Consider the following 12,500-nt stretch of genomic DNA (forward strand, 5'->3'; position numbering starts at 1 on the left):
TAGATTTTTTTTACATGTACCGATAGTTCTCATCCGAACAATTTTATAGGTAATGGGAAATCCTTGGGTATAATACACTTGTGCTAAATAAATGCAGATGACAAAATATGTCTACACCACAGATCTGTTGTTGGATACGTGAAGAAAACGGTGAAGGTAACAGAGGTTGCATATTCCATGAAAAGTAATACCTAAAAATAATTTGATTTGTCTCAAAATTAATGCAGCTTTGGCACTAAACCTGTTTGGAAAAATGCAGCATTGTGCTCCTGTGGTTTACAATAAATTATTATAATAATTTTATTGATGAATCTTATCTGCAGCCTCACCTTGGGAAGACAGGGGCCATGGAGTATGTTTGAAAGTGGGGGGCTAGGTTGGTATGGATCAAGGAAGTGTGAGGGGAGGGGAGAGAGGTTTAAGAGGAAACAACACTGTAGAGCAAAAGTGAGGGGAAGGGGGGGAGGCCCCTCCTCCTCCATGGCCCCTTGAAGGGTTTTCTTGCAATTCTTCCAAGCAACCGAAGGGTGCAAACCTTTACCTGCATTGCAGATCCTAGCTACGCATTTCTAAAAATCATTCATTAATTAATATGGAAAGACTTCCATTAAATAGGTCCATTCTATTACTGCACAAGACCACATATCCATAAAAATTTTCACAACAAGGGCTGTGAGGGAGCATTACACAGGGGTTTCAATAACTTTGTCCATAAGCAGTGTTGATTGCAGTACAATCCCAAACACAAGAGCCTGGTCTCAAGCTAAACACAGTTGTAATATATTGAAAACTCTGTAACAAGGTCCATGTAGCCTTTGATTGTACACTTAGCGGATTGTAGAACAGCAAGGCTTGCAACGTCAACTGCAGAGCTGAGTGGGATTAGGCTACACAATTCCCAAAACAAATTGTCTAAAATTCTTTCCAGAATTTCCCAAGCAAAAGCTCTATAATTCTTATAGAAATGTCTAAATTCTCCAAAAACTCTCCTTAAGTTCCCAAAAAATTCTTATAAATTGTGTTTCTTATAGTGCAAAGTCTGCCATATGCACATTTGCTATCAAGCAATGATCCGGATTCCAAAACTACACTGAGAAACCACTGCTTAGATGCCCTGTAGGACCCCTTTAGGTAAATAACCGCTGATAAGGGAATGGATATGAACGGACTGACCCCTCTCCTGGTAGGTTGGAGTACACAAAAAACACGTTTTGTCAACGTTTTTGCCTGTGAAAAGTTTCCAGCACGTTAGGTAAAAGTTCAAATGGCTCTAAAATTCTCTAAATGAGTTGTTCTTTATTGTTTCCAAAGTATAATCCCTTGAGCACATATATTGAAGCAATCCTGCAGCTATTGTAATAGTGTCAGGACTGACTAAAAGTTTATTACCAGTAGGCTTTGATTTACTTTGATCTGGAAGCACCAAGGTACTGCATGTACATGTTTAATAAAATTAATTTATTATTCTCTTCAAATTTGAATAATTTGCTTGAATAACATCAAAATGCATGAATGAGTAAAAATAATTAAGTATTAAATGATTAACTTTCAAAACAAACTGTTACATGTAAACTCTGGTCTGTAAATTCTCTCAGGAAGAAATAATTTATTAACTATACATTTGTAAATAAACCACAATACCCTTTAATTATATAATGGTATTTTGGAACTGAGTAATTAAACCAATCACCACCTGCACTGTCTCCTTGACAACCCTTAATACGAATAATAATTATTAAATCGAGACTCAGTCACAAGCCAACTTATCCTCAAATTCCTTCCCTTTTTATTGAAACAACTGACCAAACAAGTTTAATAATGAGAGTATGGGGTGTAAAAAACCATTTGATAACACTTTCGTTGGATAAAAAACAATGTAACGATAACTATTCACATTATATTTTTTTCGTCATTAAATACAGGATGCAGTTTTAAAAAATAAATTAATTGAAATGAATTACATTCATTCACTATAACCCTTTCAGTCATAAAGAGTGACACTTAAATTCTACTCTGTCAAATGCCAAACCATTGGAACTGCTTCAGGGATGAAGGGGGCATTACTAAACAGCGAAACACTGAAACGTGGCACCAAAACACCATATATGACCCTACCATACAACGTAAATGGACCACTTTCATAAATAGCTGCACCCTTCACATTCCTTTGTATTTATGTTAATTAGACCTTCTGCACTCATTTTGGAACAAATATTCTTTTGAATTTTTCTCGTAATAGTGAGGCTAGAAAGGCTTAAAGAATATTTTATGTGATGGCCATTGCAAAAGAGGTAACTGACAAAGGTTGGATTTTGAGATTAAATATTGTTTTACACCTACATGTAATTAGTCCTAAAACATTATTGCCCCAAATAAATTGTGATTAAGATTAGGATTAAGACAACGTTTTAGGAATAAAACAATATTACATCTCAAAATCCAACCTTTACTGGTTGGTACTCAATGTATGTTGGGGTCATACATTAATGTTTTGGTGTTTTGTTGTTTAGTATTTAATGTGTGATGAATGGGTTAAAGAATTGATCCATGCAAGGAGTAAATGAGCACCAACACAAGATGTTTGAACTCACTTGAAAGTCTGTAAAGTTATGGTCCAGTGGTAAGGGCATTGGGTTCGCAAGTGGTTGCTCCAGGTTAAAATCCCGTTCTGACCTCTGTTATGAATTTGTTTCCGATTGTGCCGGATTCAACTCTACCACACTTTGTAAATAGCCAACTCAGGGTCGGCCAGGAAGGAAGTAGGGGGGGGTTTGCCAAAATACCCAATTCATCCGAATATATCCAAAATTAATGGAAGCATTGTATACTGTATACCTAAAATTCAAAGAAAGTGATATAACGAATACCCGTATTTAACTGCAATATACTGTATAACCGATTTAAAAAGCCCCTGTATACCGTATACCCAAAAACCCTGGAAGACCCTGCCAACTGGTTGCCTCCTGCCAGATGGAGTCCTTCTTAATCATGTTTCTGTTAAGCTTGAATTGTTTCTTTCAGATTGTTGAAAGTGGGGTGTCTGTGAACTAGCTTGATAGCTAAGCGCACTTCCACTATTTATAAACTAAGCATTTACATTTTACATTTACAATGTTAAAATACTCACAAAACCTTAGTTTTAAAGGGACTGTGTCACGAAATTTAGCCAACTACAGTGTGTATTCAGCGACTGGCAACTGGCAACCAAATCAAGCGAAATGTAAAAATAATTCACTTAGAACGAAGGAAGGTTTGAATAACACTGCAAATCCAAAAGGAGGCAGGGATTGGCAAAATAATATATTGAAGAAAATTAAAATGGATTGTGATTGGGGATTTTGAAAACTGTTCAGCCAAACAGTTTTTCAAAGTTGATCTCTGTTACTTGTAACTTGAATCATGTATGCGTGAAAGACATATTTTCTTCATGAAGCTTTGGTTTGAGTTGTTTAAAGTTATTTTATGAGTTACTGTTAAGTTGTATAGCGAGAACATGCAAGTAAATGGTAAAACAACAGAAAAAGAACTTGCAATGCTGTGACACAGCCTCTTTAAGTAAAAGAATTGATGAGCAGGCAGGGGAGGGATATGACGTCCTAAATTCAGGTTCCCTGCTTGCTTTTCCTTATTTGCCTTATTTCCTGGCAATGTCTTAAATTTCCCACTGAGGAGCAAAGTCCTAAGCAAGGTTCAGAAGATTTGTGACACATTCTTTAACTTTGGCTGGAGATTAGGAGTCCAAAATTGCAATCACCTCATTCATTATGCTTGACATTATTCAAAGCAATAATTAAAATAACTGCTGGAGAAAACAAGGAAGTGAACTGAGTTATCCTGTAGTCTTTCAGCACCTGTACTGTCTTGGAAACAGAGCCATGTGATTAGAGTGTCCATACACATAATTATGCTGTCATAATTGATATTTTCGTGAGATCAATGATGAGTACATCAACTTGCAGTGCATGCAAATATGTCTCAACTTTTGGCAAAGTCCTCCTTGTCAACAAACAACCACTCATCCATTGTTAAATTGTGAACCAGTAAACATCAGAGAAATGCTGTTTTTTCGTGTATCCTTTCCTTAACCTCTTCAGCATCATCAACTTTGACGAAATTCATTTGCTGTGAAGCCACTGACAGTGCTTGCCCTATTTATGTATCTTTTTCACAGACTTCAGTTAGCTTCATCCCTGTATGTATACATGAAATCTTGGTGGAAGACTTTGAAGCGTTCAAGTAGAGGTTTCAGAGTATCAATTGAAGGCAAAATTGTCAATCTGAAAGGGAAATAAATTTTTAATGAAAAAATACCTGCAGTAGTCAGTTTTGTGATGTATTCTGTAGACAGCTGCAGCTTCTACACTTTTTTTTCAGTCTACAGATCTGAAGCAGGCTATCATACAATGTAATAGACTAATGAGACTAAAATTGAGCAACTGCAGCCTCACCATGAGAGACAAACGTTTGTCACCAAGCAAGTCGCTTTGAGCCCCAAGCCATTCATCAATGGCTATAAGATAATTATTTTGACACTGGAAAGCAGTAAATGGTTTGTAAAGAGATATTTATCAATGCTGACTCAAATTCTCGCAAAAACATCTGAGTGTTCCTAACAGGAACTTGTCAAAGTTATGACCATTCAATTAATAAGACTTGGTGCTGTTGCCCACTTGAAAAAAGACAATGCGAGGTTGTCAAAATGTCTATGGTTTTAGTTTTATTTTGTTTCTGCAGAATACATGTAAACTCATCAGAACAGTATGAATCTCGGAAACCACGAACTTGCATGCACACTTTCAATAATAATTACAGTTAACTCTCTTGTAAGCCGACGCCTTCGGGAATTGGAAAAAGCGGTCGTTAGTAGAGCTGTCCGCTTACGACAATTATTCCCATAACGTGACACTACAAAAATACATCTTGGACTCTAAGCTTGTTCATGTCAAACAAACAGGAAGCTTGCTTTCCCGCGGACAAATGGACATTTGACAAAACCGACCCCACTGTTTTATTGCTCTGTCAAAAGTCATAAGTTTGTTGGTACATATTTATATTGCAAATAAAAGACAAAATTAATTTCATTACCAAGAGTCAATTATTATGTGTGCGGTGTCCGCTTAAGAGAGAGCGTAAACAAAAGAAAAACCCAATTTTAATTTTCAAGTGTCCCTGTCCATTAATTAGAGAGTGTCCCCTTGTGGCAATGTGTAAATACAGAGGTTGACTGAAAGGTAAAAATTAATGGGGAATTGAAAAAAGTGTCTGCAAGTATAGCTGTCTGCTTACAAGAGTGTCTGTTAGCGGAGAGTTGACTGTATTACTAAGTCTTGTTTTGATGCTGTACCACTGAGATACATTGTACTGTATTAATTGGATAATTTCATCAAACTGCCTTCTCATGGAGTGTAAAGAGCACAACACAACAGTGGACAAAATGAAAAACAGGCTAACCCTCCTTAAAAGTGGCCAACTGTTACTGATGGCTTTAAGATTTCAAGTTCTTCCATTCAAGGTAAGCCCATTTTTTTCACCATTTCACATTGTATGCTAATCACCTTATTTAGCTTAATTTAGCACTCAAGAACATGTACTTTAATGTTCCACCACAGGCCAGATTCATGACATGCTCATCATTTAAAATGAATACAACTGTATTGTGTAATTCACAGAAAAATTCATATTTCATGTATTTCTAACCTAAAGTGAAATGTTCCGTCTCTCTGTCCAAATCCATTTCCTGGCACCACGCACAGCCCCGTCTTTTCCAACAACTCAAGTGCATAGAAACTGTCTGGGTGCATACCTCTAGCCTAGGATGATAAGAGGTGATATTCATCAAATCCAAACAAAACTCTACTCAAATATTGTAAAAATACCGAGGATTTCTCAACAAAATTAGCAGTTTTTTCCCAAGGAGTTAAGGTCAAGTTCATAGTCTGTCAAGCTCACTTGACACTTGCAAAATTTTGAAAATGGGTAGTTCGTTTAAAGCAATTGTGTGAATTTTAAGAGCAGAGAAAATGTTTGTATGGGGTTCTGACATTTCTCTATAGAATTAAAGGACATAACTGTATCTTAAAATTTTTATCATCACAGTAATAAACGTTACTTTACCAGTAACAAAAGGAATTGATTTTTTCTGAGTGACAGGTGCCTGTTTCCTTTCCCTTCTAAATGGGGGAGATAATTGCCATGATTTGCCCATTGGAGAAATCACCAAAGAGGAACTGGCTACTAAATAGTGAAGCCCCTGGATGTTTTAGCCACCCAGGCCCCCAAGTTGTTTATTTATTGTGGTCATTTAAAGTTAGGTGGTGTTATGCAACCTGGCAGAAGGACATTAAGGTTGCTATTATATTACAACCCTTTGCCCCCTGAGAAATACATGTGTAGCTTTTGCTCTGTCTAATGCCAGATGCTTTTTAAATAATTTAACTTGTCAATGGGGCTCGTTAAGTGGTGGAAGGGTTTACAGTACCTCAGAACATTTTGGTATTATAGAGAATTAATAACAATTAGTATAATTTAACTCTACTACCTTGGCCTCCTCTTGTGCTTTTTTTGGCAGAAAAATGCGTGGAAAGGCATACATAGCCCCCATGACCTCATTACACTGAATTCCATCCACTGAGTCAAATGTTTCAGCAACAAGTTTGGCTCTCTCCTTAAGCGACTGAAGAACTTTTGTTTTCTCCTAAAAAGGGAAAAGATATTGTGTTCGGTTTGAGCTTGAATTTGAAAAGAACATCAACATTTTGGATGTTTAGACGAAAAGGCAGAGGTGTGGAAAAACAATCTTTAACGAAAGCACAAAACATTTATGGCACTGTAATTAAATATCTGTGAAAAGGATTGGGAGACCAAAAGAAGTTCAAAATGGAAAAGGAAGGGGCTTTACACTGAAGAAAAAATTCCTTAACTTGCAACCCTCCAAGTTGAATGCTCTCTTAATTAATATCCACTAAGAAGCAAACTTTAAACTGCCCATTATCACTGAGGGTATATTTAGCAGCTATTTTGTTAAGTTTCATTTTTAAATTAGCTTAAGTGGTCTTTAAATTTGCAGGAAGATTACTCCACCATGTATAATGGTGGTTATATAAGGTGGCTTAATAGTTTTCCGAAGGAGATCAAGATTTTGAAATTGTAAAATTAAAGCAACAGGATGTCTTTTTTAAAGTGTTAGTCACTGCAAATGATGCAAAATGTAATTTTAACTGACAAATAAAATAATGTAAATCAGGGAAAAATGCTAAATGTAGTGACCGAGCTCCTGTAGGGGGACTGGAAACTAGACATTTCAAAGGGCTTTTTCTCAAAAACTAGCCCTGCGACCCAACCTTAAAATTTCAGGATTTCCTTAATGAGAAAAAAATAATCATGTATGGAAATAATTTAATAGTTAAATCTGTCAAACAGGTTTTTAGCAAATTGCAAAAACAGTGATTTTCATCTATTCTGATAACTGAAAAACTGTCTCGACTGATAGATCTTTTTATAAAAATGTTAATGGGTTTTTCTTCAGAAAACTGTAGTAAGCCACCTTAAGAATCTTCATCAATGGATAAACTTTCTCAAGTTTAATGATTCAGTTACTCAAGGGATGGAATGGCTTGACTGTTCTTCAAAGTGTGGTTGGCACTGAAAATGTTCTAGTTATCTTGTACGTAAGTTCTTAACTTGAAGGGTTACAACTTACACTGAGATATGTTTCATAGGACTCATCTCCAGGTTGAGGGGGACTGACAAGACAATCCATCATAGCCTGCAAAAATATCAAACAGAGTCCTTACTTACCAAGAGAGCTTTCAGCAACAGTGATTAAATTGAAGCACAACAAGTCCCTTGAAAGCACGTTCATAAACTTTTCACCTTTTCTGTCTGTCCATGGGCTTTTAAAACTCTCATTTAGTGACATGTTTTTCACTGATCGTTTACAATACGACTCCGTCCCTCTGTAAATGACTGTTACTATAAGTAAATGTTTTCTATCATTCCACACATGCTATTTTCGTTCAAATTTCATTGTTTTTACTTCAACTGTGTGTTCCAGCAATGAAGACAACTGTTGCCAGTCTCAAGAATTAGGGAAATCGCTCAAAGATAAGCTTTAAAAAGCTTTTAAGAGTTGATTAAGATTGCTGCAAATTCATGGCATTATATTTCAGCAAGTTTTGATTTATATCATGAACAACTGCGAACAAACAACATTTTTTGCCAGATTGCTTTTTAAGTTTTTATATTCTTCTCAAAATCCATGCTTGGTATTTGGGGGTGTGGCTTATCTACGAGTGCGGCTTATGCACAAGTTTTTATGGTATATAGAATGGAGACATCTTAATTAACATTCACCTGGCCAGTGGTACTAGAGCACAGTGATGCTGAAATCATCTTCTTCAACTGGAACCTAACTTCACTATCCATCCCAACAACCTCCATGTACCCACCTCTGAAGCCACATCTGGAGGCAAATTTACAAAATTAATGTAAGCAGAAATATTGACAAAAATGGTAATGCCCTACAGCAATTTAAGAAAGTGTGACAGTGATAGTTTCAGGTAAGCACAACACTTGGAAAAAGGAGAAAACACTTACTTTACCTTTTTTTTTTAAATTAAAGTGACATAATTGTACTCAAAATGTAATATAGAAGATATACATGGCTGCGCAGAGATACAAAATTTCTCTTCAAGTGTTGAAAAATATATTAATATTTTTTGTAATCCGAACATAGAACAATGGTGTAATTTATTATTTAACGTGTGAAAATAACCTGTTATTTTCACATGTGAAGATATCATGTTTTTGTATTTCACTGGTGTTTATAGAATAAAATTAATATAGGTATGTTCTGGAGGAGCTGGACTAACATTTTAAAGTAATGTTAAATAAAATGACCAATAAATTATTGGCTTTAGCTGAAAAATGAAGGCTTCCTCCTGAACTAGAGCCTTAAATTTATTTTTGAATCATGCTTGTGCATGATTAACTTAAATACCAGATGAGAGCCTAGTAGATATATGGAGATGGTTGTTAACTCACAAGTTTCGGTGTTTCATTTGTTCCCTTTTTTGGCCATGAACATACATGTACATAATCAATTACCAATACATCAAAAGTTTCAAAATATTTGCAAATAAGTTGTGAAACTAAAAAAAATTGTACAAACTTAAGTGGCCAATTTGAACAACATTTATTTGACAACACTGCTGTTCCTTTTGACGTTGTCACAGTTTCATATAACCATTTGCTGATCAACGACATGTATGGTACAATAACGGACTGGAAGAACACTTATTTCTCCAACAATAATTATCATACAGTAGTGCTCGAAATTAGTGGTCATCCGGTCGTCGCAGATAACGAGAAACAAGTTCACTGGGCGACCAGTTTTTGGTTACATGGAAAGCCTGGTTGCCCAAAGAAAAAACATCGGACAACCCAGCCAAAATAGGAAATGAATTACATAAGCATCACCCGACTGTAATTTTCTAACATCGATGTTCGATAGTACTGTGAAGTTAACAATAATTATTATAATTAACTTGCTGCAGCTAAGCATTTTCCCATGTTTTGAATATCTGTGGCTTTTACAAAAAAATTGTCAGATAGGAAAATGCAAACGACAAATCACTAACATGTAGGCAGTGGAGATCAAAAATGCTAAAATTTAAACCAGATTTCCCCAATGAACAGTTGGAGAATTGATGAATTCAAAGTAATCAATGATAGAACTATTCGATTAGAACTTTGGCGGGTTTCCGTAAACTACAAACACTTGAAACTGAACACAACAATGCTTAAAACTGCTGAAACTGGTTAACTTAAAAACAACTAACCTTATTTCACTTAAACGAATTCTTCCAAAATTAATGTCGATCAAAGTTTTGTGTGCTTCCGGCAATCAATAATTAATTAATCAGTTCTGTCCTAGTAACACCCAAAAAGCCACAGGTGCACGGTTAGAACTATGGGATACCCAGCTCCAACACCATTGTGATTGCACCTTAACACTGCCTGGCGGGCTTCCTTATGGGCAACCAAATTTATGGGTTTAGTTGCCCGGCTTTTGAAACAACCTGAATTTTTTTTTAAAATCAAGCACTGGGTACAGTACTGTATAATGAAATGGTGGATTTAAGATGAAGTATTTAAATGACTGGGAGGCACTGTGGCCTCATGGTTAGAGTGCTCGACTCTGGATCAAGTGGTCCGGGTTCGGGTCCTGGCTGGGGGACATTGTGTTGTGTTCTTAGGCAAGACACTTTACTCTCACAGTGCCTCTCTCCACCCAGGTGTATAAATGGGTACCGGCGAAATGCTGGGGGTAGCCCTGCGATGCACTAGCATCCCATCCAGGGGGGAGTAGAAATACTCCTAGTCGCTTCATGCTAATGAAACCGGAGATAAGTGCCGGCCTGATGGGCCTTCTGGCTCGTAAGCAGAGACTTTACTCTGCTTTTATTTAAATGACTATTGCATGTGGCCTAATGTCATTGTCATGAATAAAGCCCATAGCAAAGCAGGTGGCTCTTTCAGGGTTTCAACCCATATCACTCCCTAAAAACCCAAATTTTTGGCTCAGAGTGTTTCCCAACCTGTTACCCAACATGAGCCAGTCAGATCCTAATTGCAGAAGTGATAAACAAATCACAGCTCTGAATTTAGCCCTGTATTCAGATGGTTACAGTGTATATCTATGGTCCATCATAATAACAAATAATTAACAACTATTCACTGAAGTGGAGGTGGCGAGTGGTGGGTATCCACCACTTGCCACCGACACTGAGGTGAATAGTTGCTTTAGTTTATACTAAAACAGTGAGATAATATAGCACAAAAAGACGATTTTAACTGATTTATTCCTGCAAAGATTACAACATTTTCGGGTGCAAATTATGTGCGGGTTGCTTTGAAGTGAATAGCAAAAGATATCCGGAATTTGAGTAGCCAATCAGTGTGCATGTTCAACACTATCCACTGTTTTAGTAATAATAATTGCAGATATCACGTACATTGTATATGTACTTACTCTCCAAGAAATCCCTTCGATACTGAATGGAAAGAGATCAGTTCAAATTCGTCATAATCTGGACCCATATCCCTCAAAACCTTCTTGAATGAGTGAAACTTCAGACCCTCTCCATAAATATTTGCTTGGTATACCTAGAGCAAAAGGAGACAATATACTGTTGTTTCAAACTAGAAAGAATTGTTTTTCTCACTACCGTATTTAATCACTTATAAGGCGCACTCAGCGATAAGACGCACCCTAAACTTTCGAAGATGATTGTGACAAGTAACCAATTTCAAAATTTCACCTAAATACCCGGTTATAAGGCGTACCTAGAATGATGGGAAATTTCAACTTGTTTGTCTTTTGTTTATTCATTTACCGGTATTTACATATTTACATACTCATTTCAGTTTAGCATTACTTATTAGGGGAAATTTGGAAAGTTATATTTAGTTGTGCAAAAATACTTGGTTATAAGACGCACCCCGAGTTTTGAGCAGATTTTGATTGAATAAGCATAATTTTCCTTAAAAAAAAAACGGTGCGCCTTATAAGTGAATAAATACGGTAATTACAGCCTGTAATCTTAAGGCACATCTACCTCATCTGCTAGTAGAACAAGTTCCTCTTCATGACAAAACTTGATGATATCCTTGATGTTATCATAGGAAAGTACTTGACCTAACAATAATTTTAAAAAGGCAAATATGAGAGAAGCTCATGTCTCAAAATTCCTGACATTGTCCAGGTCAAAAAGTCATTTTCGAAAGCTAAAAATCCCCAACTCTGAATTGATGGTGATATAATTTTTAAAATGCTCTTAAGACCAGGGCAAAAAGCAAAGTACTGTAATAGCACTTTTTTTCCTCTAAACCATTCCCTTCTGAAGATATAAAGAGGGTTTTATTATGACATACCGTAAACTTCCATGTATAAGCCGCATCCGTAGATAAGCCGCACCCCGAATTTAGAAGCGCAGATTTTGGAAAAAAATGTAATAAAATAAAGTTTGAAGTTCCAGTAACGTTCTATTGCTATAAACCCAACAAGGACAAACAATCAAGGTTTCACCATAAACTTGAAATTCCTTCGATATTGAAACAAAACGAACGAGTGCTTAGTAGCCAAGCTTTAAATGTGGGGAGGAGTCTGGGCCAGGCCCTGGGTATCGTGACCACGTCTATAAAGATGTACCCGCAATAGGCAAAAAAATTCATGCAGAACAGGAGCTTGATAATGCAGTCGACAAATTTGCCGAGAAGGTGGTCAAGGACAACGAAACAATCGACCATTTACCTCGTGAGTACTCGCGAATTTTGTGCTATTTTATCGCACATGGCGGAAAGATAGGCTTGGAAGTGACTGGCCGAAGACGTCACTGCAAACAGCTGTGCGGAGGAATGGAGATTCCTTGTAGGTTGGTGTTTACTTGTTCGAGTAAAGCGAAAATTAATCGCTTGAAAGAACTCTTGGAGAGCAAGAT

General features: G+C 36.6%; 1 protein-coding gene across 1 annotated transcript in view; it reads right to left on the reverse strand.

Moving 5' to 3' along the window:
- Nucleotides 1-1,276: 1,276 nt before the first annotated feature.
- LOC138021770 (alanine aminotransferase 1-like) overlaps nt 1,277-12,500 on the reverse strand; it is a 21,081-nt gene continuing 9,857 nt past the window's right edge. Inside the window, exons 8-14 of the mRNA XM_068868768.1 lie at nt 11,619-11,698; nt 11,033-11,166; nt 8,353-8,461; nt 7,700-7,765; nt 6,539-6,694; nt 5,698-5,810; nt 1,277-4,277 (exon numbers count right to left, since the gene is read on the reverse strand). Of these exons, the coding sequence (XP_068724869.1) occupies nt 4,175-4,277; nt 5,698-5,810; nt 6,539-6,694; nt 7,700-7,765; nt 8,353-8,461; nt 11,033-11,166; nt 11,619-11,698 (761 nt within the window). The 3' untranslated portion in view covers nt 1,277-4,174. The remainder of the gene's footprint in view (nt 4,278-5,697; nt 5,811-6,538; nt 6,695-7,699; nt 7,766-8,352; nt 8,462-11,032; nt 11,167-11,618; nt 11,699-12,500) is intronic.

This window comes from Montipora capricornis, chromosome 10 (genome assembly GCF_036669925.1).
Source record: "Montipora capricornis isolate CH-2021 chromosome 10, ASM3666992v2, whole genome shotgun sequence".
In the NCBI taxonomy this organism is placed as follows: Eukaryota; Metazoa; Cnidaria; class Anthozoa; order Scleractinia; family Acroporidae; genus Montipora; species Montipora capricornis.